Raw genomic sequence first — 26,067 nt, 5'->3', positions numbered from 1 at the left:
GGCAGCAGATTTTGTAGTGTCAGGCTGGCCCTTGTCCTGGGAGGACTTGGAGTTCCTTCAGAATTAGCTGTGATCTACTAATCAATCCTTAGCCCTGTCTTTTCCTGCCTCCAGCCCATGGAGACCAGCCTCCAAACAGAGGAGAAGGCGGTTGCAATTTGGGTGGTTGTCTTTCTATATAACAGTATTTACACTCTCAAAATCATTCACTGTATTAGTTCAGGTTCTCCAAGAAATAGACACCATGATTAGATTAGCTATGAAATGCATGTATTGGGAAATGCCCATGAAGGACAGGAGGGAAGGAGCAGAGAAGATGGGGAGAGATTTCAGCCTGTGATGCAGGCTGGACAGCTGAGAAGGAGATGGGAAACAGGAGGACTGGGTATGAAGGGTATGAATGTGGTACAGTTCTAAGAAAAACTGGGCCAGGCTGTTGGAGGGAGTGCTTGACCAAGATTTGCTCATCAGAGTTCTGCATCTCATAGGAAAGGACCTATGGTAAACACATGCCATGTTCTGTCACGGGAACCAACCTACAGGAAGCCTTGCTTTTACTTGGACCCACTAGGGCAGGAGCTGGGTGGGCTCTTTAGTCAACTATGGTCTCTGGATCATGACAGGTAGCATGTTTTCATGGCCACCACCCTATCTACTTTTTTTCGACATTTTCTCAACTCCCTTCCTGTCTTCTGACTCAGGTTTATAAGAATTTTAGAAAAGAAAAAGTAGCTTTTAGCTGGTAAAAAAAAAAAAAAAAATCAGGTATCATCTGCAATGAGAAATTTTCACTTGTTTAATTGTTGCCCAACTAGTTATTTGATTCCTATGAGACCAGTGATTGGCATCTTAGACTCTGAGGACCACATTCAGCCTGCTGCCTGCATCTATGTATAAGGTTTTATTGAAACACCAGCCACACTCATTTACTTCCCCCATTGTCTCTTCTAGTTTTGTGCTACAGCAGCAGAACTGAGTCTGAGACAAATAACGTAAGGCCCACAGTGCTGGAAGCAATTACTCTCTGGCTTTTTACAGAAAAGGTTTTGCTGATCCCCTGTACTAGATGATTTTCCCTTCATGAGTTGGTCTTGCATCATCAGTAGAAAAAACATGATACTCACCTACCTCCTTTGTGTTCTTTATGGCCATTTACTATGGAATACATAATAGGCAGGAGTTCCCTTTTGATCCAGTGGTTAAGACTTTGCCTTCAAATCCTGGGGGTGCAAGTTCAATCCCTGGTCAGGGAGTTAGGATCCCACACGCCTCGCAACCCAAACAAAACAAAACAAAAAACAGAGGCAATATTATAATGAATTCAATAAAGACTTTAAAAATGGTTCACATCAAGAAAAAAAAAAAAGAATACATGATAGGAGGAGAAGATTGTGCAGAACCAAGATGTGGAAGGGATTATAAATGTAGTTGCTTATTAGCACATGACTCGTCAACCATCTCACCCTGTCTAGTCATTTATCTAACAGCTGACTTGTGTTTGGTATTTCCACTGTTTTAGACATGGTTATAAGCACTGAACATGTGTTAACTTTCTAAATCTTTATAATAATCCCACCAGGTCCCAGATGTTATAACATCACCCTTCTGCAGGTAAAGAACAAAGGCAGAGAGAAGTGATTTATCCCAGGTAGACAGCTAGTAAGTGAAGGAGCCAGGATCCAATAACCTGTAGTGGTCAGAGTGTAGGTCCTGTTGTCTTAAGCATCACATTGTACCACCTGCCTGTTACGTATTTTCTTATCAGAACCTAATAACTGGGACTTCCCTGGTGGTCCAGTGGTTAAGACTCTGTGCTTCCAATAGGGGCGTGAGTTCAATCCCTGGCCAGGGAACTAAGGTCCCCATGCCACTTGGTGTGGCCAAAAACTGAAAAACAAAACAAAACAAAACAAAACAACAACTAAAAGACCTTATAATTATTCTAAAGCCAAGACTTTATTATTTGTCCCCACCGATGAGGACAGAAATGGAGTAATATAATTCTTTAAAGTCATATAACTGGAAACAGGCAGAGGCAAGATTTAAACCCAGAACTCTCAAAGGCAATATTTATAATCACTGCACCAGTGTTTCTCAGCCTTGGTACCCTGGAAGCTTTGGACTGGATCATTTCCTGTTGTGGAGGTAGTCCTGTGCATCAGAGAATGGTTTTAGCAGTATCTCTGTACCCACTGGATGGCAGTAATATACCCCCTACTCCTGATAATGAAAATACCTCCAGACATTGTCAAATATCCCCAGAGGACTAAAATCAGCCCCCTTTGAGAACCACAGCTTTACCCCAGGGCACTCCTACAGGGATATAAGTACCTCCCAATTCCCAGGTTTTATTTGTGGATCCCTTGTAATTGTGACTGGTAGTTCACATGAGCTTCTCTCATTTTTGTTTTGAAGGATGATTTATTCTGCTATTGGCATTGATCTGGCATCCCACGGGTTTATAGTTGCTGCTATAGAACACAGGTACGTCACTTGGTATGTGGCTGAGCTCTGCCTTTCTTAAAGGTTTATACAAAGTACTGTTAGAGGGAATTCCTTGGTGGTGCAGTGGTTAGGACTCATTCTCACTGTCAAGGACCTGTGTTCAATCCCTGGTTGCGGAACTAAAATCCTATATTCTGTGCCACTCAGCAGGAAAGAAAAAATATTGATAGAATTGTCAATTACATAATTAAAAAAAAAAAAAGAATTGTCAATTACAGTTACCCATGACTGAGAAAAAAAAAGGAGACTGAATTAGATTGTCATGTATATAAAAAAAACAGCTAACATTTCTAGAGTTCGTGTTCATATACCATCATTGAGTTCATCCTTGTGTTCAGTGAGTGTCGTGTTCATATACCATCTCATGTAATCTTCATTAGAATCCTTTAAGATGTTATTATCACTGTTTCATGGGAGGCAGAATATGAAGCTGAGGAAGGGTAATTTGCCCCAAACTACACAGCTAGTAAGTGGTGGTGCTGGGATCTGATTCGGGAGAGAGTGTTCAACTCCAGCGTCTCCCAGAATTGTGAAGACAGAGTGCCTTTTTACAGGCAGCAATGTCTTTTTCTCAGGACTCCCTTGGGAGCCTCTTTGATTTAAAAAAAAAATGTAGAGTGGAAGAAGGGAAATCAGAAAGAGTCAAGGATGGGCGTGAGGAACACGAGTGCTGTAAGGCATTGATTCTGTTTGCATTATAGAGATGGGTCTGCATCCTCGACGTACTATTTCAAGGACCAGTCTGCTGTAGAAACAGGCAGCAAGTCTTGGCTCTATCTCAGAACCCTAAAGCGAGGGGAGGAGGAGTTTCCTTTACGAAATGAGCAGGTATGTTGCAGGAAGAGGAGAGGTGGCGTGTTGACCAAAAAGCATAGGCAAAATGATGACATTTGTTCATTTCATTATTTTACATGAGGCAGACTGTGTCCCTGGGTCTCCTTACTTCCCATTCCCAAAAGATATGTCAGAAGAGTCTCTGAGTAATCAAATTCTCTTAATGAAATATCTGGATCACAGTAAGAGCAAAGACCAACATGAAAATCCTAGGAGATGACTGAATATTCAGAATTCTTTTGTGTTGAACTAAAGTCTACTTTTCACTGAGGTGATAGAGGATATCATTAAGAGTTCAGGCCTTAGAATGCAACTTTCTTTGTTTGAATCCTGATGCCATCACTCTGCTGTGTAGTGGGCTTATCTTGGACAAGTTACTTCTTTTTGTTTTGTTTCCATGTTTTATCTGTTACGAAATAATGAACATCTTATATGAGGCTTTGAAATAAAGTGAAATAAATAAATAATAAGTGAAATAAATAAATAAAGTGAAATAAAGCATGTTATTTTCTACCTCTGTGCCAAGCTTTATGGCTTCCCAGGTGGCTCAGTGGTAAAGAATTCACCTGCAATACAGGAGACCCGGGTTCGATCCCTGGGTTGGGAAGATCCCCTGGAGAAGGAAGTGACAACCCACTCCAGTGCTCTTGTCTGGGAAATCCCATGGACGGAGGAGCCTGGTGGGCTACAGTCCAGGGAGTCACAAAAGAGTTGGACACGACTGAGCAACTAAACAAGCCAAGCTTTATAGTGGGTGCTTTTTACATGTATTATTACATTTAATCCCACCCGCATTTCACTGAGGTGGACATTATTATACAATAAATGGAAGCTCAGAGAGGTTACCGGAGGTCACACAGTGGGTAAGCAACAGAGCCAGGATTTGGACTAAGCCATAACTACCTGCAAAGCTGGTGCCTGGGTCATTATGCTAGGTTGTGTTCTACAGGCAACCAAGTTTTTTTTTTCCATTTTTTCACCCTCTGCACAAACTTTAAGTGTTACAACTTTTTACTTTGTCATGTCCCTCTTCTAATCATCCTATTAGGTACGGCAACGAGCGAAGGAGTGTTCTCAAGCTCTCAGTTTGATTCTGGACATTGATCATGGGAGGCCAGTGACGAATGTATTAGATTTAGAGTTTGATGTGGAACAGCTGAAGGTGAGCTTAAAAAAAAATTCATTTTCCTTTGGCCTGGACTTCTTTATTGCTCTTATTATTGTCTGTTTTACTGCTGTAATACAAGGTACAACATGATAAAGGGCTGCAAAAAAAAAAAAAGTACTGAGAAAGTATTCCAACAGTGAGAAATGCATTAGGTTGAACTACATATACAATTGCCACCAGCCACTTTTGATCTACAAAAAAAAAATGGTAATTTCATATGTTCAATATAATATAACCAGTGGAAGTATTGTAATTTCTTGGGCAGCTCCTGCATGTTTTTGAGCAAGGGAACAAACTAAGATGATGGTCTGTCCTCTAGACTGTGAGTTGTTTGTGTCACTCAACTAGCCATTCTCCTATCTCCATGGCTTTGGACGTGTGGTTCCGTTAGTCTGACTCCCCGTCCTCCTGACTCAGACCTGCTTAATCATCAACCTAAGTCAGGCATCTCCTTATCCATGAAGCTGGCCTGGGCCCCCCTACCCACCTGGACTGGGATAGCCATCTATCACACATGCTCCTTAGCACTGCCTTACCTCATCTGCGTTGTGTATCTGTAACTCCTTCCCCAGTAGACTAGGAACTCGTGGGACATGAACTGCAGTGCCTGGCTCAGAGCAGGTGTTCAGTAAATATTCCGAGAATGGACAGAAACTAATGAATGTGGAGTGTGGGAGGGGGAGCGATCAGCAATGACATTGATGTTGCAAGTGTGGGTATGAAGAAAGCCATGAAGTTCACTTCTTTGTTTATTTGAGGTTTTTGCTTGTTTTTTGTTTTGGTCCTGAAACCAAAGAAGTTTCTCTCTATATATAGATAAAACTTATATATATATGTTTTATAAGTATATATGTTTTATAAATATTATAAGTGTATATATATATATATAAAACATTTGTTTTTGTATAGAAGTGTTTGTATATATATAGGCATGTATGTATATGCACATATGTGTGTGTATATATATGTGTGTATGTGTGTATATATGGGTGTATGGGTGCATGTGAGTGTGTATGTATTTCTTTTCTAAGAATCAAGGTACTTAACCATGCCTGTGAAATAATAATCTTCTGATTCACAAAATCTCTGCCTGTCTTCTGAACAGCCTTTGAGATACTTATGCATTTATATCATGCTTCTTTCACATAGGACTCTATTGATAGGGATAAAATAGCAGTTATTGGACATTCTTTTGGTGGAGCCACAGTTATTCAGACTCTCAGTGAAGACCAGAGATTCAGGTAAGAGAATAAGGCTGAGAGAGAGAATGCTAAGTGATTGGAAGAGGGGGAAGTGATAACACATGTGCTATAGAACATATCCAGTTCTTAGTGAGGAAGAGATCTTTTGGAGTTCACAAGTCCATTCTTTTGCCTCCATAAAATCCTTCATATGAGTTTTCCTAAACAGAAACATCTACTTTTGCTATTGAAAATTCTTCCCACCTCTATTTTTCCTCATTTATATTTATGTGTTCAAGGGCTTATCATTTTCATTTGGAAATTTATCTTTACATATACATATTATCTGTGACATAATGATGGTAATAATAATGTTGTCATCTTATACTATTTTCTAGATTCCGCAATAGGCAGGGCATTTTAAAAAATTGTTTTACATTTAATTTATTTACAGCAACTCACATTTGCACTATCTCAGCTCCAGGTTTTCACACATGAAATTTATACTGAGAACATACCACCTACTTCCAAACTTTGATTCCTTGGATCTCAGCTTTGACATCCTTTTCTCTCAGAAGTTGACTCCAATTCTATGTTAGATGAGCAGGGCATTTTTAAATTTTTTTTTTTTCCATCTTTAAGATTGAGCATGGGCTAAAATTACATAACTACTGGGGTGGAAGTCAGGATCTCAGTCTTCTAACTTGAAGGAACATTTTCTTTCTTGAACCACTTCATCCAAAACTGATGAGATCACGTAGAATCGACCATGTAGAAAGTAGGTAGGATCATTCATGAAACTTTAGCTAACATTTCTTCTTATGCTATTTCAATATAAGGAGATTCTCTTCTTTCATCCATTTAGCACATAAAATAGAGTCTCTAAAAGGCCAAGAAACATTAGATAACTTAACTTTAAAAAAAAATGAATTACATTTTCAAATGATATACTCCATATGCTTTTCTTCAACTCTCCCAGGGAAGTATCTTTACACATAAAGGAATGGGTCTAACTGTTACTCAGAAAGGTATAATGATAATGAGTACATGCCAGGGTCCAGAAGGACTAGAACGACAGGGGCAATAGTGCATAGACTGTATCTTTTCAGACACCCCGCAATTCTATTGAATTACTTATTTTAAAATTTATCTTGAAGGATGACAAAAATTTTAAATGTTTCTAAAGGTTGTAATTCTCAAATGCCTCCTAAAGAAAATGGTGATATAATTACAAGTTTGCTGCCTTGCAAAGCTAATGATATCCCCTTCCCACATTGAAGGGTAATACCTCATCTGCCCAGTGAGATCACCCATAATGAACTGGTGAGGTGTTTGTCTCTGAATCTCTGTGATATTAGAAATCCCTGTATTCGGGCAGTATGTAACCAGCCTTCTTCCCTCAGGTGTGGCATCGCTCTGGATGCATGGATGCTTCCCATGGGTGATGAAGTATATTCCAGAATTCCTCAACCCGTCTTTTTTATCAACTCGGAACGATTCCAATATCCTTCTAATATCATAGGAATGAAAAAATGCTTCTTACCTGATAGAGAACGAAAAATGATTACAATCAAGTAAGTATCAGTAAGTGACATTACATCATCTGAAATGGAAACCTGAAACTTGGATAAACAATCAGTGAATATCATTGAGTAGCTAGTCTAGAATTGTTCAGTTTGTCATTTAGACTTGAAATAAGGGAGACTATTAGGTAATCTCAGTTTCCAAGTACATTTAGACTTCCTCTTTTTAAAATGCGCTTTTTGAGTAGTGTTTGTAAATACAGCACATACGATAATTAAAATTTGCATTAGGATGCATGCTACTTCTATCTGAATATAAGCCTAAACATTTTTAGGACTGGGGTAAGGGGAAGTATTCCATCATTAGACTAGGCTTAGAACTTTTTTTTTCCTAAAGTAAGATGATCTGCTCAGATCTGCAGTGTGTTTACTCGTTTGATAAGTATATGAATTTATTAATTCCCAAAGCTATAACGGGATCCCTTTGAGGGTTGACAATATACTTACATCGTGGATAAAAAAGAATTCCCATAGGGTTTTGAACTTGTAGTGAGATGTTACAAAAACTGAGTTTCTTCTGCTTCTGTCTGAAACCTGATTTACTTAGAAGGGCAGAGAAGAGGCAGTGGGAAGTAAACACACCATAAAGGCAGTGAACACTCTGGAGTCAGAGAATGGAGGGCTCTTTTCTAAGTGAAAGTGAAAGTGTTAGTTGCTCAATCATGTCTGACTCTTTGAGACCCTAAGGACTGTAGATCGCCAGGCTCCCTTATCCACAGAATTCTCCAGGCTAGAATACTGGAGTGGGTAGCCGTTCCCTTCTCCAGAGGATCTTCTCAACCCAGGAATCAAACCTGGATCTCCCCTTTGCAGGCAGATTCTTTACAGTCTTTGAGCCACCAAGTAAGGTGCTCATAAAAGGCTGCTTAGAAGAAATGGTGGTACAATTGGGTCTTAAAGAATCAAAAGACTTTAGATAGATGGTGAGAAAGGACCTAGATATTTAAGGTAAGGATGTCAATTTAGCTTATTGGTATATGCAAATCTATTTAATTCTAAGTCTAATTTAGACTTTAAAGTCTAATAAGACTTTAGGTCTCTACTTAAAGTCTAAGTAGAGAATACTCAACCTTCCTTACTAGGCTTCCTCACTCTGTTTTTTCCCCTCTCTGCTTCCCTGTCCTGACTTCCATTTACTCTGACTTCTGCAGTCTGTCTTCCTGACCTTGGCAGTGAGCTGAAGCTGGCCCCACTAAGGATACCGATGGCCCCGTTGCTATTTGCAGCCTCAGCCCTTCTCTCTGCATCCCTCCCACCTGTGGACTAACCCCATTTCTCCTCCCTTGGGTACCGCAACCCCATTCTCTCGAGCTTCTCAAGTCCTGTAGACGGCTCCCTTCTTCTCTCCTCTACGCTCTCTTTCTCTTCAGGCCATCTCTCCACTGTGGGTGGCATTCAGGGTTCTGTTTTCAGGTATATCTTGTGGCCCTGACTCTGTTTACCTTCTCTCGACTTTTGACTCGAAGTTTGGATTGGAATGTGGGAAACAGTGAGCAGAGTTCTGGGCTCTATTTGGGGTAGAGATAACTAAAATAATAGGGGTTTGCTTAAAAGTAGCAAAGTAAAGAGGAAGAATGACATTGGGTGGGGCTGGAAAGGTGTTTTTTGTTCTGTTCTGTTTTTTATATTTTCTTGGCTGCACCACATAACATGTGAGATCTTAGTCCCCGCATCAAACTCACGCCCCTTGCATTGGAAGCAGGGTGTCTTAACCACTGGACCACCAGGGGAGTCCCTGGAATGCGTGTGTTTTAACCTTTAGATATATGTGTCTGGCCACAAATTGGAAAAGTATAGAATTTGTATTCAATGTATTATCAATGAAATCTATGGAGGAGCTGAGACTGCAAAGTGAGAAAAGAATTGGTCTGAAAATAGCATCTTGAGGATTTGGGGGATGAGCCAGTCAAGAACAGAGTAGTTCAGGCAAAGGAGGAAAGATGTGATGTCAAAGAAATAAAGCAGGGGGAATAATGCAAGAAAATCAAATGTCAAATGCCCAGAGATAGTAAAAACTGTGTATTAAAAGTGGCTGTTCTATTTGATGTTTGAAAGTGAAAGTCACTCAGTTCTGTCTGACTCTTTGCAACCCCATGGACTATACAGTCCATGGAATTCTGCAGGCTGGAATACTGGAGAGGATATCCTTTCCTTCTCCAGGGGATCTTCCCAACCCAGGGATTGAATCCCGGTCTCCCGCATTGTGGGCAGATTCTTTACCAGCTGAGCCACAAGTTCATCAATTAGCAACATTTATGAGGTGCTTTGCAGTTTAAATAATACAAGGCAAATTTTTGCTTGTCTTTTAATCTACTTAATCCAAGGCTGAAATACAAAGTGTTTTGTTTAACAGCAAATTGAGATCCAGTTAAGTGTGGTGGTAAGGGGGCAGGATTCTGGCTGTGGGTTTAAAGACCCTCAACATAAAAAACATTCCATCTACTGAAATCAGAAGTGACCTACAAAGCAGCAATCATCTCTTCTAAAACCAAGATGCCAAGCAAGACAAGAATCTTTGCCTTGTTTGTCGGGAGGGAAGGATGCTTACATACTTGTGTGGGCATACTAAGTTGCTCAGTCATGTCTGACTCTTTGCAACCTCATGGACTGTAGCCCACCAGGCTCCTCTCTCCATGGGATTCTCCAGGCAAGAATACTGGAGTGGGTTGCCAAGCCCTCCTCCAGGGGATCTTCCAGACCCAGGGACCGAACCCCCGTCTGTCTCCTGCATTGGCAGGCAGGTTATTTACCACTAGAACCACCTCTCATACCCCTAAATGAACAGTCTTGTGACCCTTGAGTACACCTAGGGAGATCAGATTTACCAGTTTTGTTTCCTTGGTTTTTGGCCAGCATCTTTCCTGCACCTTAACTACAAAAATAATATTGTCTAACAACGTGATTTGCAGATAACTCCTTTCTCTTTCAGGGGTGCAGTCCATCAGAATTTTGTTGACTTCACTTTTGTCACTAGCAAAATGATTGGCTACCTATTCACGCTGAAAGGACACGTCGATTCCAATGTAGCCATCAGCCTTAGCAACAAAGCTTCCCTAGCGTTCTTACAAAAACATCTAGGTAAGATATGGCATCTTCTTTCCTGACACAGACCGGATGATTCTCAGGACAAAACTATCTATCTTAACTCATGTGCGTGTGCTCAGTCATGTCTGACTCTTTGCGATCCTGTGGACTCTAGCCTGCCAGGCTCCTCTGTCCATGGGGATTCTCCAGGCAAGAATACTGGAGTGGGTTGCCATGCCCTCTTCCAGGGGATCTTCCCAACCCAGACGACCACACCTGGGTCTCTGGCATTGGCAGGCGGGTTGTTGTTGTTGTTTTTTTAACCACTGAGCCACCTGGGAAGCCCTATCTTAACTTAGCACAAGTCCTATTTTAACAGTTCCCAGTTGGTTTACAATGTAACAGTGCAATCAGTTCGAAAACAATTTAAGTTTGCTGTTTTGTGTACTGTCAGAGGCAGCAAGCCTTCCTGTTAGAGCTAACAAACAGTATTTCAGTGAAGCCTGGGCGGGGGGGGGGATTGGCCTCAATCCTCTCATTCAGATGTTGCAGCTATCTCTGTTCTCAGAGGGCTTGTGACTCCTTAATCCTGACGTGGTGTGTGTGGTTTGTGAAGCTACGATGCCCTCTAGAGGCACTGAGCTGTTTAATGCTCTCAAAAGTTGAATATGTTTATGACGTTTCTATCTTACAGGACTTCAGAAAGACTTTGATCAGTGGGATTCTTTAGTTGAAGGCGAGGATGACAATCTTATTCCGGGGACCAACATTGACACAACCAACCACGAAGCCACTCTGCAGAACTCCACAGGAATACAGAGACCAAATTTAGATTAAAAGAGCTTTCTAAAAAGTTTTGTTTACAAACTTGTCTAAAAGTATGTATGTGTGTGTGTGTGATTTTAATGTATTTTCTCAAATAGCTCATATTAAAAAATATAGGCTATACCATAGTAGTGACTGAAGCTTGTATTTTTTTTCCCTATAAATTTAGAAAAAGACGGCTACATGTGAAAATCATAGCAGCCTAAATTTTAGTTTTACTAAAGTGATCCTTTTTCACAGTAAAAAAAAACTGATTTTACATTGGTTCAACAGACACATATAATAAAATAGGCACAATGCCACTGAAAATGTGTCACAGTGACCTAACACTCCTAAAAATATCATAAAAACAGATTTTCTTGCCTCTTTTTTTCTGTTATAGGCTATAGAATTGAGTTTTAGCATCATGGTCTGCTATGTAGGATTTGGCAGCGCTTCCATTTGACCTTGGGTCACAGTAAAAAAGTAGACCAAGTGGATAATAAAGCCATTGCTTTACCGTGGAATTAGTGCTAGGGCACAACTTCAATATGACGACCACACAGGGATGGATGCTGCTGACAAAACAAAGGCAGCAGATTAAAGCAAGTTGGTAATTTGTTTGCATTTACTTTGCTTACCTCAGAGACACTCTGTTTACTAAAGAAAGGTGCATATGAGTGGCCCTCGATTCAAGCCATCACACATAAAATTACTGATTCACCCAAAGGCTGCGAAGGATAAAAAGGGAGAGAATATAGGTGTGTGTATGGCTGATACATTTTGCTGTCCAGTAGAAATTAACTGTTAGAGCTAACAAACAGTATTTCAGTGAAGCCTGGGCGGGGCGGGGGGAATTTCCATCCTCAGACAGCATGGGGCCAATGCTCCATATAAAAATTAATTAAAAACATGAAAACAGGGAAAGTGGAAAAAAAAAGATCGAGTCAACTTTAAAGAAATTCCAGTTTTGCTAACTTAAAAAGAAAAGGCCATAATTTTTACTGGTTCATTTTCCATGAGTTTTATTTAATGGATCTTTTAAATTTTATATGGAGTATAGTGAAAGGAGAAAAATACAATAGGAGGTAAAAAGATCACTGAAAGATGTGTACACTTACGCCTCTGGGAGTCATGAAAAATGTGTTTTGTTTCCCAAGCAGTATAAACACTTTTGCCACTCATCAGTCAGATATATCTGGGTCTAAGAATGGTCTTGTTCCTATGAATGCTTCATAATTAACTTTCACGAAAGCCAGTGAGAACAAGGATAATCAGTACTTAGTAAGCAAGCCTGGTTAACTATTCTATGCCTATTCCTTTTGCCTTGTTAATAAGAAACCGTGTTTTCTGATTTGGCACTCAGGCCTACCTTAATGTTTTAATGTGAAAAATCACTCATTTTGAGAAATATGATTTCTCCTATAACTGTTCAAAGTAAATATTTTAAAATGAAGAGTTAAATTCTTTATCATGAAACTGATGGCTTTCTATAATCTGGCCTTCATACATCTTCTCTGACCTTTGCTCCCAGGAATTAATTCACAACTACAACTCCTACATGAATGAGCCAAATTTGTCTATTCATTATCCTAGGAACAAGCAATATACTCATCTACTTCAATTATGCTTAATGTAAAACCCTCTCCTTTTTTACTTATTGAAATTTTACCCAACTTTTAAGGTTTTTAATTCTCACTCTTCTCATCAGGCTTCAGAGTTCTCATAACGTTTCATACACATCTTTTTAGAAATGGACAACCATTTCAATAGAACTGATGTTCCATTCAATAGCACCTCTTTAAAATCCTGTTTGTGGCATATGCTGATGTGAAACAATTCAATGAAGTTTAAAAAATATAACCTACCATAGTGCATACTGAGCCTCTTTCAGGGAAAAGAAGGAAATACTTATCAAATGCTTACTCATTTCCTGGCACATTATTTAAGTTATTTCTAATCTTAAAAACACTGCAAGAAAAGTTTTATTACCCCCATTTTACAGCTGAGGAAGATCAAGGCTGAACAATAATATAGTAGCCTGCCCAGGTCACATACCTAGTAGGCCGTGTACAGGTAAGATCTATTTCCTAACGTTAGGATCTGTTTGCATGCTGCCACCTATGCAAAGCCTTGTTTTAAAAGCATGGGCTTTGAAATTAGATGGGTCTAGGTTTGCTCAAGCCTCTGAGATTTGCTAGCTCTTTGACAGGCAAATTATTTATCTTCTCTGAAAAGCTTCAACTTTCTCACCTATAAAATATGGGTAATGTTAATAGGCACCTCAGAATCAAGGATTACAATGGATTACAAGGATTTCAATGCAAAAAGTGCATTGAAAGTACAGCTGAGGGACGAACACATGAAAGCTAACATTTACTATTACTATGTATCCCCCAACTGTAGAAGTGTGGTTTGTTCCATGACCACAGACTTCTTTTTTTTTTTTTCCTTCTTTCAGCTGCAGTGTGGCATGCAGGATCTTAGGTCCTCAGGAATTGAACCCCTGCCCCCTGCAGTGGAAACTCAGAGTCTTAACCACTGAACTGCCCAGGAAGTCCCAGATATCTTCTTTTTAATGAAATGAAATTATACTTTTAAGGACAAACTTTATTCAAATCTTGTGTCATATTAGTATACTTCTAAATTCAAACAGAGGATCAGTCAAAACTAGAACAGCAAAGCTTCAGAAACAAAACAAAAATTTTGAAGGTGTTACTGCTAACAAAGCCATCCCCCCAAGTAGCATCATATACTATACTTGTCAGAAACCTGTAATTTTCTACTTTAAACTGTTATTCAGAAGACACCAAAATACTCCTTTTTTTGCAATGTGAGTAATGTGTTAGCAAACTGTTTAGCCAAATAAATCCTCCCAACTGATTAGAAAGATGACACATTTAAAGGGAGAGGAAACATCTCAATTCCAAATATACAGAAACAGCACTATAAATACACCACACAGGCAGTCTGAGATTTGTTTTGTTTTCAACACAAAATTTTCAAAAATGACAATTTCTTGTATTTACACGCTCTCAATCTTCTCAAATATTTTTGTTGGTCTGGTTGAGATGGCACTTATTTCAGAGCAGCTTTGAACTGACTGACCACACTTACAGATCCACAGTTAAATCTCTTATCATCTCCAGGCCTCTTTTCTGAAACAAAAAGAGAAAAACCTCAGGTTGAGAAAGAAATGTAAAAATAAGGAAAAAAAAAAAAAATTGGGGGGGGGGGGCAGTGTAGGGGGAAATGTGTTGCGGCTTACAGAATCTTAGTTCCCTGACCAAAGATTGACACCATGTCCCCTGCAGTGGAAGGATGGAGTCCTAAACTCTGAACCAATAGGGAGTGCCCAAGAAGGTTATTTATGTGGGTACTACCATGACAAAATCCATGTCCTTTAAAAATGGGGAGAGGGAATAGATGTGTATTCTAATTACTACAGGAAATTATTCCTACAGATATGATTTTTAAAAAAATATTTTAGTCCTCACACTGTATCCATTATCATACAAAGTTTCTCTAAAAGATTATGAAATTGGCATATTTTATATTTTACTAGGATGATGTTGGCAAATAGTTCTTTGTTCTCTTTCATTAGTGCATACTTTCACATAACACTAAAGTCATTAAGAGCTGATTTCATTCTCCACATGCCTCAATATTGAGAGTTCCTTGGACTACAAGGAGATCCAACCAGTCCATCCTAAAGGAGATCAGTCCTAGGTGTTCACTGGAAGGACTGATGTTGAAGCTGAAGCTCCAATACTTTGGCCACCTCATGCAAAGAGCTGACTCATTGGAAAAGACCCTGATGCTGGGAAAGACTAAGGTCAGGAGGAGAAGGGGACGACAGAGGATGAGATGGTTGGATGGCATCACCGACTCGATGGACATGGGCTTGGGTGAACTCCGGGAGTTGGTGATGGACAGGGAGGCCTGGCGTGCTGTGGTTCATGGGGTCGCAAAGAGTCGGACACGACTGAGCGACTGAACTGAACTGAACTGATGCCTCAATTCTAAGAACCAGTGTTCCACTTATGAAAAAGATCATGCAATAACCAGGAACATTCAACAAACTGAATCACCATATAAACTAAAAAATCTCAAAAGAAATTCCAAGAGATAATTTAACAAAGACCACTTGAATGTCTGTATCTGATTAAGCAGACGCAAACCCTGACATGACCAGATATTGGAACTAGCCAATACAGATTTTGAAGCAAGAAGTTCAAACTCCAAACAGGATAAACTCAAGTGTCTAGACATAGCCTGGGAAATCACCTATCATGTAGTCTTAACTGAAAAACACAATTTATGTGTGTACGTATGATGAAATCAACCATGTTCAAAATATATTGCTGATGTGTTTATATCCCATATAAACAAAAATTATTAAAATCAAACTGATTAGTCTGTCTTTGGATGGATGTATTACAGGTGATTGCTACTTCCTCCTTTTTAACTTTACCATTTTCCCAGATTTTCTGCATCAAATGTATTTTATCAAGGTCACTAACAACAAACAATTTTCTTTTTTTTAATCCCAAAATGAAAATCAAGGAGGAAAACATTAATAAGTAGTTTGCCCAAAGAGATACAGGGCATAAAATCCAGAAACATTGACTGTATTGTTGCTGTTTTCCATTGCTGTTATTACAAGTGTTTCTTCTTCCATTATTTCTAAACACAAATGCTTAGAAAAAGTTCAAGTTGAAACAGAGCATGACTCTATGGTCCATGCCCCACTGTGTCCTCAGCCTGCCTTTTGTCTGAAAATCAATTTAATCAGAAAAGTAAGACAATGCAGAAACAAAGGAAAACAGTCAAAGGAGACCAAATAATAAAAACGTAGTCATTAAGCATAGCCAAGGACCTTCTCAAGGCTCCTTCTCAAGGGCTGTAGATAACATGCTGAGCCATATCCTGTGAGCTGTCTTGCAGATATTGAAATACCAGATACAGAAATTAACTACATGATGATCAGACTGTAGCCATGACATAACCTGACGTAATTCCAAGAACAGGCCTCGAAGAAATGGAAACAAACTGGCCCTGGAACTGAAGATCAACTGTACCTAAAATAACCAAGATGACTCCAGTCAGACCACTGATGACCAGGTTCAGGATGACTGCCAGAGATGACTGTGTTGTTTCTACATGTAGTGCCCTCCTTCTGTCTATCAAAGCTCTTGCCCACTGACTGTCAGTGGGGGGAGTTGGCCTTTGGACAGACGTCTGCCCTCTGCTCACCCCATCCCAGATGTCAGCATCTGAAATAAAGCAAACTTTCCTTTCCACCAACCTGGCCTCTTAAATGGCTCTAAGTGGTGAGCCGCAGGACCTGCACCTTTCAGTAACTAAGTCACCTTTCAAAATGAAGAACAGTCTCATTAATTACTGTTTAAATATACTTATACCTCAGATGGACTCTTATCCAATTTGGGTATACCATTCCAGACATTCTCAGGGTTCACTACCTCCTCTATGCCATTTGAAAGGTCCAAAACCTACAAGAGAAAAAAATTAATAAAAACTGGTAATTCTAAATAGTGTCACTGATTTATGTTAATTACACAGTATCCTTTTGCAAATGAAATACTTTAAAATGCAGTTACAATGATTTTGTTAAACTTCAACATCACATTTCAACTCAATGGTACATCATTCCAAAAAATCATATATTGAGTATCTATGCCTAGACATCAAAGATGGATATTCTCAAATTCTCTTGGTGTAAGACTGTACATTCCTAATCCTTCCCTCTAGAAATTTTCCATTAGTCAGCCAGCAGGGGCAAAGTCCAGGAATCAATACTTAGGAAATGTGCCAAGGGATTCTGACACAGGTGGTTTTTCAAACCACAAGAAAAACACCATCTACTGAAGGTTTCCAAGAGATTTTACACAAGGGAATGATAGAGTCAGATTCTCATTTGACAAACAGCACACTGGCAATGTGGAGAAACAACTGATGGAAGACTAGAGGTAAATCAATAGGAGGTTATTAGAGGAAACTAGCTGGGGTTGGTTCCCTGGTAGCTCAGAGAGTAAAGAATCTGCCTGCAATGCAGGAGACCCAGGTTCGATCGGTGGGTTGGGAAGATATCCACTCTAGTTTCTTGTCTGGAGAATTCCATGGACAGAAGAGCCTGGCGGGCTACATGGGATTGCAAAGAATCGGACAAGACTGAGCAACTAACAGTTGTGAGATGAGAAACTTAACCAAAATAGTGGCATTAGGTATAAAAAGTTTTAACTAAGAGATAAGAAGTGGGACTCAGTGACTGATAAGATTCCAGGGCTAAGGGAGACAAAAGAGCCCTGAATGCTTAAATATAAACTTTTTAAATGGTTTTTGCACTTCATCAGTCATCAGGGGGAATGAGCAGGTAACTAATCTGTTCAATGGGATTTTCGAATCCGGTAAAGTTTGGTAAAATTTCCTTGACAATCTACAAGTACATTTTGAGACTAAGTACTTCACTGCAATTTTAAATACCTTTGTGCCCTCTTCAGCTATTTCCAGAATCTCACATTTAGACCACGTATTTCTGAGACTTGACCACACAACACATTTGGATCCGACAGTAAATCCTTTCAGAGTGTACATGTTCTCTGGTTGAGCTGCCAGATTAAATACAGCAAGAGTCAATGCATCTCTCTTAATTTCTTAATGTTAGACATGCAAGCAAAGCATTTCCCTACCATGCATTTACTACTCTCCTATCAATGATATCATGGCACAGTACAACGTGTTCTAAGTCTGTCTCTCTAAATAATATGATCTCTATTTAGTTCTTAAAACTGTATGTATGTGGACACACAGAAAGGATGAGAGACAGATGAAAAAGTATATGCACCATCACAGCATTCACAGTGGCCATTTCCTGGCGGTGGAATTATGATGATTTTCATTCTCCTTAGTCTCCTGTTTTCTCTATTTTGTACAGTGTAATAATATTGTAATTATGCAACAATCTAATAAATAAAATTGACATTTAAAAGTCTAACATTGATTTTTTGTAAAAACCTAAAAGATAAGCCATTTTGTGTAACTTTCAAATCTTATTAAGTAGGCAAGAAAAGAGCAGCAAAAATAATTTATAAAAAACTTATAAAAAAGTTAATGGTAATAAGTGTTCTCCAATATTTACTCATGGCTGTTAACTTTCTTGATTAATACAGGCTCCCTAACTCCATTCTTTTAAGGGTTTAAAAATGAACGGCAAAGTATATGCATGCAGAAAAACAGTTCAGTTTTAAAACTCTGCTAAAATGATCCCCAATGTAAATTTATGCCTACATTAGGCTTGGCAAAGGAACACTACATATTTTTAAAAGTTGACCAAAAAATATAACCTCTTGATCTAGAGATGATTTGTTTACATTTGAAATGGCACTACGTTTTAGAGACATAGATTTTTAAGCATTCTATTTTTAAAAGCAAAAATAATTCAGCATTTTGCACAGCATATAAAGTATTCTTTCACAGTAATTTCATCCCTTAATTTCTTCATGTTTAAAATACCCTTCATAAAAATCCAAAGCTAATTCTCTTTTCAGGTTTTCAACTTCCCTCAAATTATTTTTTTAATTCAATAAGAATTATTCTCTTCTCTTTAAGACAAATAACTGCTTTTCCCTATGTTAAATAAAAGTGAACAGGGGGTCAAAAACTGCACATACCTGGGATATGATCTGGTAAGGTGTAATTGTGTTTCCTTGCATCTCTGTATTCTTCAGAAAACAGAGAGGTCAGTGACGACACGGCATCTCTCTTTGTATCTTTGGTAAATTCTTCTTTATAGATACTCATTTCAAGCTGCATCTTGGCATTGCAAGTCTGTTTGTGCAGGTGCAGCCTACGCTCCTCATCAAAGCTTTCTGCACAACTAGATCCTCTCAGGTCCTCAGTGCACAGGGATTCTTGGGCTTTCTGACTAACTCTTAAAGACAAAGGGTTTATTCTGTCCTCCAGACACAGCTGGGCTGTAGGCAATTCTAGCTCAGGCTGTTTCTCATCCTCACCGTTGAGGGGCAGCTGCCCCGGCAATGGTGGCAGGGTGACCTCTGGGTCACAGCCTTGGGGAAGAGTAATGGTTGGAGGCACCAGGCCCAGATCTTCTTTCTCCTCATCCCCAACCAGGGAATGCTGCAACTCGATGGATTCCAGCTCCAGGAACTCTTTGGACTCATCATCAGGAGAAAGTGGTACCTCGAGAGAATTCAGTTCCAGGACCTCCTTTGCTTCGGTGGCATGTGGTAAGAATGTGTTAAATCCTGGCATTGGGTACTTATCATCACACTTTGCTTTGTCACCCAGTAGGCCTTTGACTTTTTCTTCCAGCAACTTGGTGCCAATCTTATCTTTGCCTGGGTTTTCAAAAGCTTCAAAAATGTTACCAGTTTGGGGGTCACAGAATTTACCTGGTTGCATTTCAAGGATGTCTAAGTCTTTGTTGAGTCTTTCCAAGAGCTCAGCTGTCTGCGATTCAACATGAAGTATTCTCTCTTGTCCAGCTTTACTGCTTGATTTCTTAAATCCAACATCGGGACTGGGGAGCCCGAGAGCTCCCTTTATTTCTGCATCATTTTTTTCATACCTCAGATCACTGCTACTCATACCAATCTTAGAATATTTCTTCATTTTCTCACTAATGCTTTCACCTTTGCTTTTCAAGTCAACAATGGCTAAAGGGATATCACAAACGTCCCTTTTGATGTCTAATATTGTTATCTCCAACACATCTTCTGTAACTATTTTGTAAAAGTAGTCACATCCCTCACGAGGGCATGTGCCCTGTGAAATATTAAATCCTGAGAGGCAACATGGAAAGGCTTGCATGGGCATGGCCAAAAGCTCAGAAGGGATGTTCCAGAGTGCTTTTGGGTCCACGGAGTCTTCAATGTTTCCAAAGTCCACAAGTCTGATGGACACAAGATAATCTTCACAAATACTGGTGACAAGGGCCCTATAATAACGCCCATCTTCTCTGTATCTCACTATGCAAGGATCTCCAATACGAGGGCAGTGGATACGACTTCTCCCATCTCTCACCTGCTCTCCCGCAGTCTGTACTTCCACTTCTAAATGCTGAAGTTTCTCGGTATCCGCAAACTGACACCAAAAATATTCAGGTCCGTCGATCACCGTGGCATAAGCTCTTATCATCTTCATCTTTGGGTTATACCAGTTAAGAAACATAGAAGTGTCTACATCTGTTTTCCTGACTGATGTGGAACAGACCCCTTGAACTATTTGGGTAGAAAATCCTAGTTGAGATTTTTCACTGAATGCATATCTGCTTACCATATCTTCAGCTATGATCCCGTGTTCATCAGCAAGAGTAACTTCCCATTTGTCTTGAAACTGAACAAATTCGCATCTTATTTGAGCCTCATCTGTCCTTTGGGAAAAGTAATGTATCACTTCCTTATGGTTTAAAATCCCAGGAACTGCAAATCCCTTTAAGGAACAGGGAATGCACAGTCCTGGTAACAGTGCATTAACACGGTCAAGTTTGCCTATATTGTTGGTGTGAACTACAGAAACATTGCCATAATCTATAAACTGCACAGAGAGAAGGTCATTGGGTTGTGGTTCCTTGACCATAGCACGATACCATAAATTGTCTTCTGGGAAAACAGCACATATTACATCTCCCCTTTGCAAAGGTGGACCTGCATAATATTCAGGCCTTGTTCTAGTATCATTTAACCTCTCTGAAAGACGATCAATTTCAGCCTCATCTTCTGTTAGTTGAACGTAAAAGTCTGAAAGGTCATTTATATGAGAAACATACACAGTTGTTTTAAATCCAGGCATTATAGCCTTCTGAGGGAACTCAGAAATTTTTAGAGGCAAACCTTTGTCACATGAATCTCTTAGTTTTCTCTCTGAAAGAGAGGCTTCTAGTTTTGTGGCTTTCAAGGAGGGCTCGGCCAAACTTTCTAATTTCTTGTCTGTTGTTAATGGAGACACTTGATTATTTTTATTTCCCACAGAGTCCTGGTGATGAGTGACTAAGTTTGTCTTTGTTGAACTCTGTAAAAATTTGAGTTCCCTACACGCTGAGCTGATCCTAGGTTTGTACAATTCTCCTAAGAGTGCCATACTATCGGGTTTGTTCTCTGATTTACTTAAATACCCTGTAGGTGACAACTTCACATCTTCCTTTTTCACTTCAAGAGTTTCAGCTGTAGAGAGGAGTGCTTTGCTCTTTTTTCTCCTTGTCCTACCTTTGTAACCCAGAAGCCCTAACTTCTCATTAATATTAGCATTAATTTGCATGGTATCATTGTATAGTTCAATAATCAGTCTTCCATCTGGATCTTTGGCTACGACCAGAGCCTTCAATGACTTATCTAAAACAGTCTCCCGGAACCATGCTGTAATCTCTTCTGGTATGTGATCAGGAATATCAGACAACGAACATTTAACAGCTTGCATGGGCAAAAGTAAGACATCATGTGCATCGCTAGGCACTGCGCACAGATCATCACTTGTTACCACATAAATGTTCCCAAAATCAACAAAGAACACTTTATTTGGTTCTTTCTCTATGATTACCCCCCTACGCCAGTTTCCGTCAGTATACTTGGCAAGGCACAGTGTGCCAGGGATCAAGTGAGATGTTCTTAAATGCAGCAAAACTTGACTTAATTGTGTAATATGATGGGACAGCTGTTCTAAAATACTTGCATTTCTTCCCAGCTGGCAATAAAATGTCCAAGGGTCATCAACATGTGTTATGTACACTGATTCTTCACTTCCAATTTTGATGTCATGTGTAGAATAGAAGTAAGAATGGAGCTGAACAGAGAACTCCAGAGGTTTCTGAAGTTTTACTGGCCTTGCAAGTCTCTTTTCTACCAAAAAATGACATACACTCCGGAAAGGTGTTAGTAGATCCACCACATTAAACAGTTCTTCATCATGAATGGAAGCCAGAGCAAATACTGTGCACTTTAAGTGTAGATGGTTTTCCTGTGCATTATCTATAAATTCAATAAAAGCTTGGATTGCCTTCTCATCCCAAAGAAAAGGATTTTGTCCCATTGGCTGAATTAAATTATAAAGGCTGCACCTAAAAGCCTGAACCTTAGCCTTTAGAAATTCTTCAGCAATTGAATAAATATTCTTCACAGATACCATTTCTTTGTCTCCATAATCTACAAATACGATGTTGACATGCTCTGAAGATTGTGCCCCGGTAATTAGAGCTCTGGACCATTTTCCATCTGCTGTCCGTTTTGCCAGACAAGCAGGAGTCGTTCCCTGGTGGGGAGGAGCTGTGTTGTTGCAATAGTCCTGAATGCTACACATGAGTGCTTTAAATCTTTGTGTGTTCCTGGTCAGCTGACACCAAAAATAGCCAGGATTTTCAATGCAAGAAACTCTGACTTCCACTGTACTTCCAACTTGTAGCTCTCCTTTACAAGCAGAGCCTGGCTCAATTCCCAAGAAATTCTGTACCAGGGGAGAATAAACAGACACTCTTGTCTCGTTGTCCTGGACAAGTCCAGCTGAAATGTTTGTCGTAACTGCTGTGTCAGTCACTACTTCTGGAACAGCTGTAGTTTTACCATCTCTCATGTCTTTTTGTTCTACTTCCTTCTTGGCAGAAGATATTCCGTTACTGTCTGTGGTAAAATGGTTTGAAACATGCCCTGGAGAGTGGACACTCAGGGAAAGACTGTCCTTCGTTTCAAATTCCTGGTACTTGGCAAATCCAGCTTGAGCCATCACCTTACTAATGTTTTCCTCCCCTGTTCTTGATTCATCAAGAATCTCAATAATATACTGATTATCCTGCTTATCAAGCACATGGATAACTAACTCTTTGTGGAGCACAGTCTTTTTAAAAAAGGAAATCGCCTCTTGGCTCCAGTTTTCTCCCAAAGGCCAAATATCGGCCAGGGTGCACTGCAGGGCCAATATTGGCAGCCGCCGAAACTGAGGCAGGAGCATCCTCACGTCATACCGGTCCACGTTTTCCGAATTGCCCCGGTCAACTAAGAACACATCCACATTCTGGTCGTCTAGTCGGGTGACCATAGCCCGGAAGTAGCCATTTTCTTTCCATTTGACACAGCAAAGATCATCGGCTTCAGGTTTCAAGATGACACCATCCAGCTTACTGGCGGAGGCATAGAAACTGCACATTTTCTTCATCAGTTTGCTGAAGGTGCCATTGTGTTTCCTCAATCTAATCCAAAACTCGGAAGGATTTTTCACAAACTCCACCTGGGCATCATAGAAGGTGTTCATCTTTAACCTGATAGACGGTAAGGTGGGGAGTGAAATCTCTTCATCCATTTCTTCCGCAGAAGATTGACACTGAAAAGCTGTTTCCGGTTCTTCCTCCGCCTCCTCCTCCTCTCTGCCCTGGCTCTGAAGGAACCGGTCAGCCAAGCAACAGGACTGCACTCCGAACACACAGTTAAGATTAATCCCATCTTCGCCATATAAGGTGACGTAATACACATGCTCGAAGGAACAATAAAATTCAATCTTTGCGTTCACTGCCTGGCCCAGAATCAGGGCCTTCAGGTCACCGACCTGTGACCGAGACCAACCTCTCCCACCATCCCAGAGTCCGTACAGTGCGCAAGGGTAGGTCACCACGGGCATCCTAAAATATTCAGGCAGCAGGTAGCGGAGGCTACTGCAACTCACTAGCTCCTTCCTTCCGTAGTCGACGTGAAGCACCTGGGCACAGCGCTGGGGCCGGAAAGTCTCAAGCAAGAGCGCCCTGTACCAAAGTCCATCCAACCCGCAGGATGCGCAAGGAGAGCCCGGCTTGTCTGGGCTCTCCTCTCTCTCCTCCCAGGGGCCACTGGTAGAGTGCTGGTCCCCAGTCCCCGGGGAACCCCGGTATACCTGAGCCATGCTCTCGGAGAGGCGGTGGATCTCCTGCGAGAGGCTGCGGAGCTGGCAGTGAATGCGGTGGGGATGGCACACCTGGGTAACCACCACGGGCTCCGTCACGCCCAGCTGCAGCTGAGGGTAGAAGTAATCCAGGCCAGGCTGCTCCTGCTTAGGGGAGACTCGCGGGACCACCGGGGCCCTGGGGCCCAGGACAGGCGTGGTGGCCGAGAGGTAGCGCTTAAGCAGAGAGCGGAAGAGACTGTCGGGCACCTGCCGGGCCAGGCCGAGCTCCTGCATCCGCTGGGACAGCTCGGGCACCTCCAGGAGGACCAGGCGGTGGAGCAGCAGCACGTCCAGGACGCGCCCGTGCACTTCCTTGCCCTGCAGGCGGCTAAGGAAGTCCACGGCGCTGGCCGCCCAGTGCTGGGGCTCGCCCCCGCCGCCCGCCGGCACCAGGCTGGCCAGCACGCAGCCCAGCACCTCCGACGGCAGGTGGAAGAACTCGCTGCGCCCGGGAGCCAGTGAGTCCGCCCCGGCCGCGATGGTGCGGCCCTCGTCCAGCAGGAAGACGCGGCTCTCCTGCGCCTGCCGGCTGACCACGCGGCCGCGGTGCCACAGCCGCCCCACCTGCACCAGGCACAGCTCGCCAGGCAAAGCCGAGGCGCCGCCCAGCATCCACGGGCCGCGCGCGGCCGCCGCCGCTTCCTGGATCTCCCGGCTCAGCCGCACGTACTCGTCTCGCCGCTCGCCCAGCAGCCCCCACAGCTGCACGGGAATCACCTCGGGCTGCACGTCCACGAAGGACACCCGCAGCACCAGCGAGGCCCCCGGCGTCGGCAGCCCGGGCGTCGAGCACATCTCCGCCGCGCCGCCCGGCCCGGCCCGCGGAGCCCAGGCGCCGCTAGGAGGAGAGCCCCGCAGACGCGGGCTCGCCGGACACACGGACAGGGAAGGATACCCGGCCCGGCGCCCACGCCGCAACGCTGCCGCCGTCGCCGCCGGGCCTCACCTGCTCGCGCCGACTGGTAAGACCCGACGGCCGGCCCAACCGCCCAGGGTCGCGCTGCCGCGCAGGCATTTGCAGCGCGAGGCGCCCTGGCTTCCGGCCGCGGGCGGCGGGCGGCGGGCGGGTCTGCGTGGACCGCGGGGCGGAGCCGGGCTCCCCGGGGGGCGGCGAGGACGCAGGCTCGGGGCGCAGAACGGGCCTCGGGAGCCGAGACGCGGCGGGATCCCGAGGCCACCTGTTACTGCTCTGAGCGCCTTCGACTCGCTTCGGCCCGGTCCGGGGACCCGGCGAGGCCCAGACCACGCAGGGACCTGCTTCTCGGTTGTCTGACCGAGACAGACGGAGGCCGGCGCGCCCTGCACGGTGCGAGCCATTGAAGAACCGCGAAGGAGAAAGGGAGGCGCGAACGGCACGTTCGGGGCGTTGGGCCAGAACTCTGAGACCCGGGCCGCTCCCCGGAGCGGGCCGGGCGCTGGCGCTGGCGTTCCTGGGGCGGGACATTGGCTGTGCGCTCTCAGCGATGTAGCCTCGGAGCCTGTCTCGGGCAGTCTCGTCTATGAACTTGTTGGATCACCTGGATAGAGTTATGATGACGGTTACATTAAAGTTGAGAGAGAATATTGAGGCTGTTAAATGCTTCCTTCCCCATGATTACCCCGTGTGTTTCTTTGCTGTTTTGTCTGCCCACTTTGCAGGCGTTTGGTCTCCATTTACGCACGGAGCTACTGTAGAACCAGACACCCATACACACTTGTAAAACTGGTAAAAATCTGAATTTGTGGGTTATTCCAATGTCATTTTGCTGGTTTTGATTGTGTACTACAGTTGTTCAGGATTTGGGTAGGACTGGGTGAAAAGTGCATGGAAATTTCCCGGACATTTTTTGCAGCTTTGAAATTAGGTAGTGCTACCCTTTCAACTTTATTCTTTTTCCTCAAAATGGTTTTGGCTATCTAAGGTCTCTTTGCTTTTTCAAATGTATTTGATTGGGTTGGTCAAAAAATTCATTTAAGGTTTTCCATGTATTACAGAAAAGCTGTAACAAACTTTTTGGCTAACTCAGTGGAATACACTTGTCATTTCTGG

General features: G+C 42.1%; 2 protein-coding genes across 3 annotated transcripts in view; one reads left to right on the top strand and one right to left on the bottom strand.

Moving 5' to 3' along the window:
* The window catches only part of PLA2G7 (phospholipase A2 group VII), a 34,218-nt gene extending 22,970 nt beyond the window's left edge, over nucleotides 1–11,248 (top strand). For both annotated transcript variants that reach the window (XM_061146874.1, XM_061146875.1), the window contains 7 exons: nucleotides 2,416–2,484; nucleotides 3,207–3,333; nucleotides 4,388–4,501; nucleotides 5,657–5,748; nucleotides 7,092–7,262; nucleotides 10,201–10,349; nucleotides 10,990–11,248. In XM_061146874.1, the coding sequence (XP_061002857.1) occupies nucleotides 2,416–2,484; nucleotides 3,207–3,333; nucleotides 4,388–4,501; nucleotides 5,657–5,748; nucleotides 7,092–7,262; nucleotides 10,201–10,349; nucleotides 10,990–11,132 (865 nt within the window). In that variant the 3' untranslated portion in view covers nucleotides 11,133–11,248. The remainder of the gene's footprint in view (nucleotides 1–2,415; nucleotides 2,485–3,206; nucleotides 3,334–4,387; nucleotides 4,502–5,656; nucleotides 5,749–7,091; nucleotides 7,263–10,200; nucleotides 10,350–10,989) is intronic.
* A 2,408-nt stretch (nucleotides 11,249–13,656) lies between these two features.
* On the bottom strand, nucleotides 13,657–24,833 carry TDRD6 (tudor domain containing 6). The gene is made up of 4 exons (XM_061146873.1): nucleotides 18,791–24,833; nucleotides 17,604–17,728; nucleotides 16,523–16,612; nucleotides 13,657–14,257 (listed from the first exon to the last, which is right to left on the bottom strand). Exons 1-4 carry the CDS (start codon nucleotides 24,831–24,833, stop codon nucleotides 14,213–14,215), a joined length of 6,303 nt encoding a protein of 2,100 aa, XP_061002856.1. The 3' UTR covers nucleotides 13,657–14,212.
* Nucleotides 24,834–26,067: the final 1,234 nt, after the last annotated feature.

The sequence above is a fragment of the Dama dama genome, chromosome 7, assembly GCF_033118175.1.
Source record: "Dama dama isolate Ldn47 chromosome 7, ASM3311817v1, whole genome shotgun sequence".
Taxonomy (NCBI): Eukaryota; Metazoa; Chordata; class Mammalia; order Artiodactyla; family Cervidae; genus Dama; species Dama dama.
Note: the sequence above shows the minus strand (reverse complement) of the source record. Positions and strands in the feature narration are given on the sequence as shown.

Excerpts from the sequence above, each read along its gene's own strand:
- TDRD6 (XM_061146873.1), bottom strand. The coding sequence starts at position 24,833 with ATGTGCTCGACGCCCGGGCTGCCGACGCCGGGGGCCTCGCTGGTGCTG. Across the intron at positions 16,613-17,603 it reads TAGCTGAAGAGGGCACAAAG|GTTTTGGACCTTTCAAATGG; the intron begins GTATTTAAAATT and ends TTTCTCTTGTAG. Across the intron at positions 14,258-16,522 it reads TGGATAAGAGTCCATCTGAG|AAAAGAGGCCTGGAGATGAT; the intron begins GTATAAGTATAT and ends TTTTTGTTTCAG.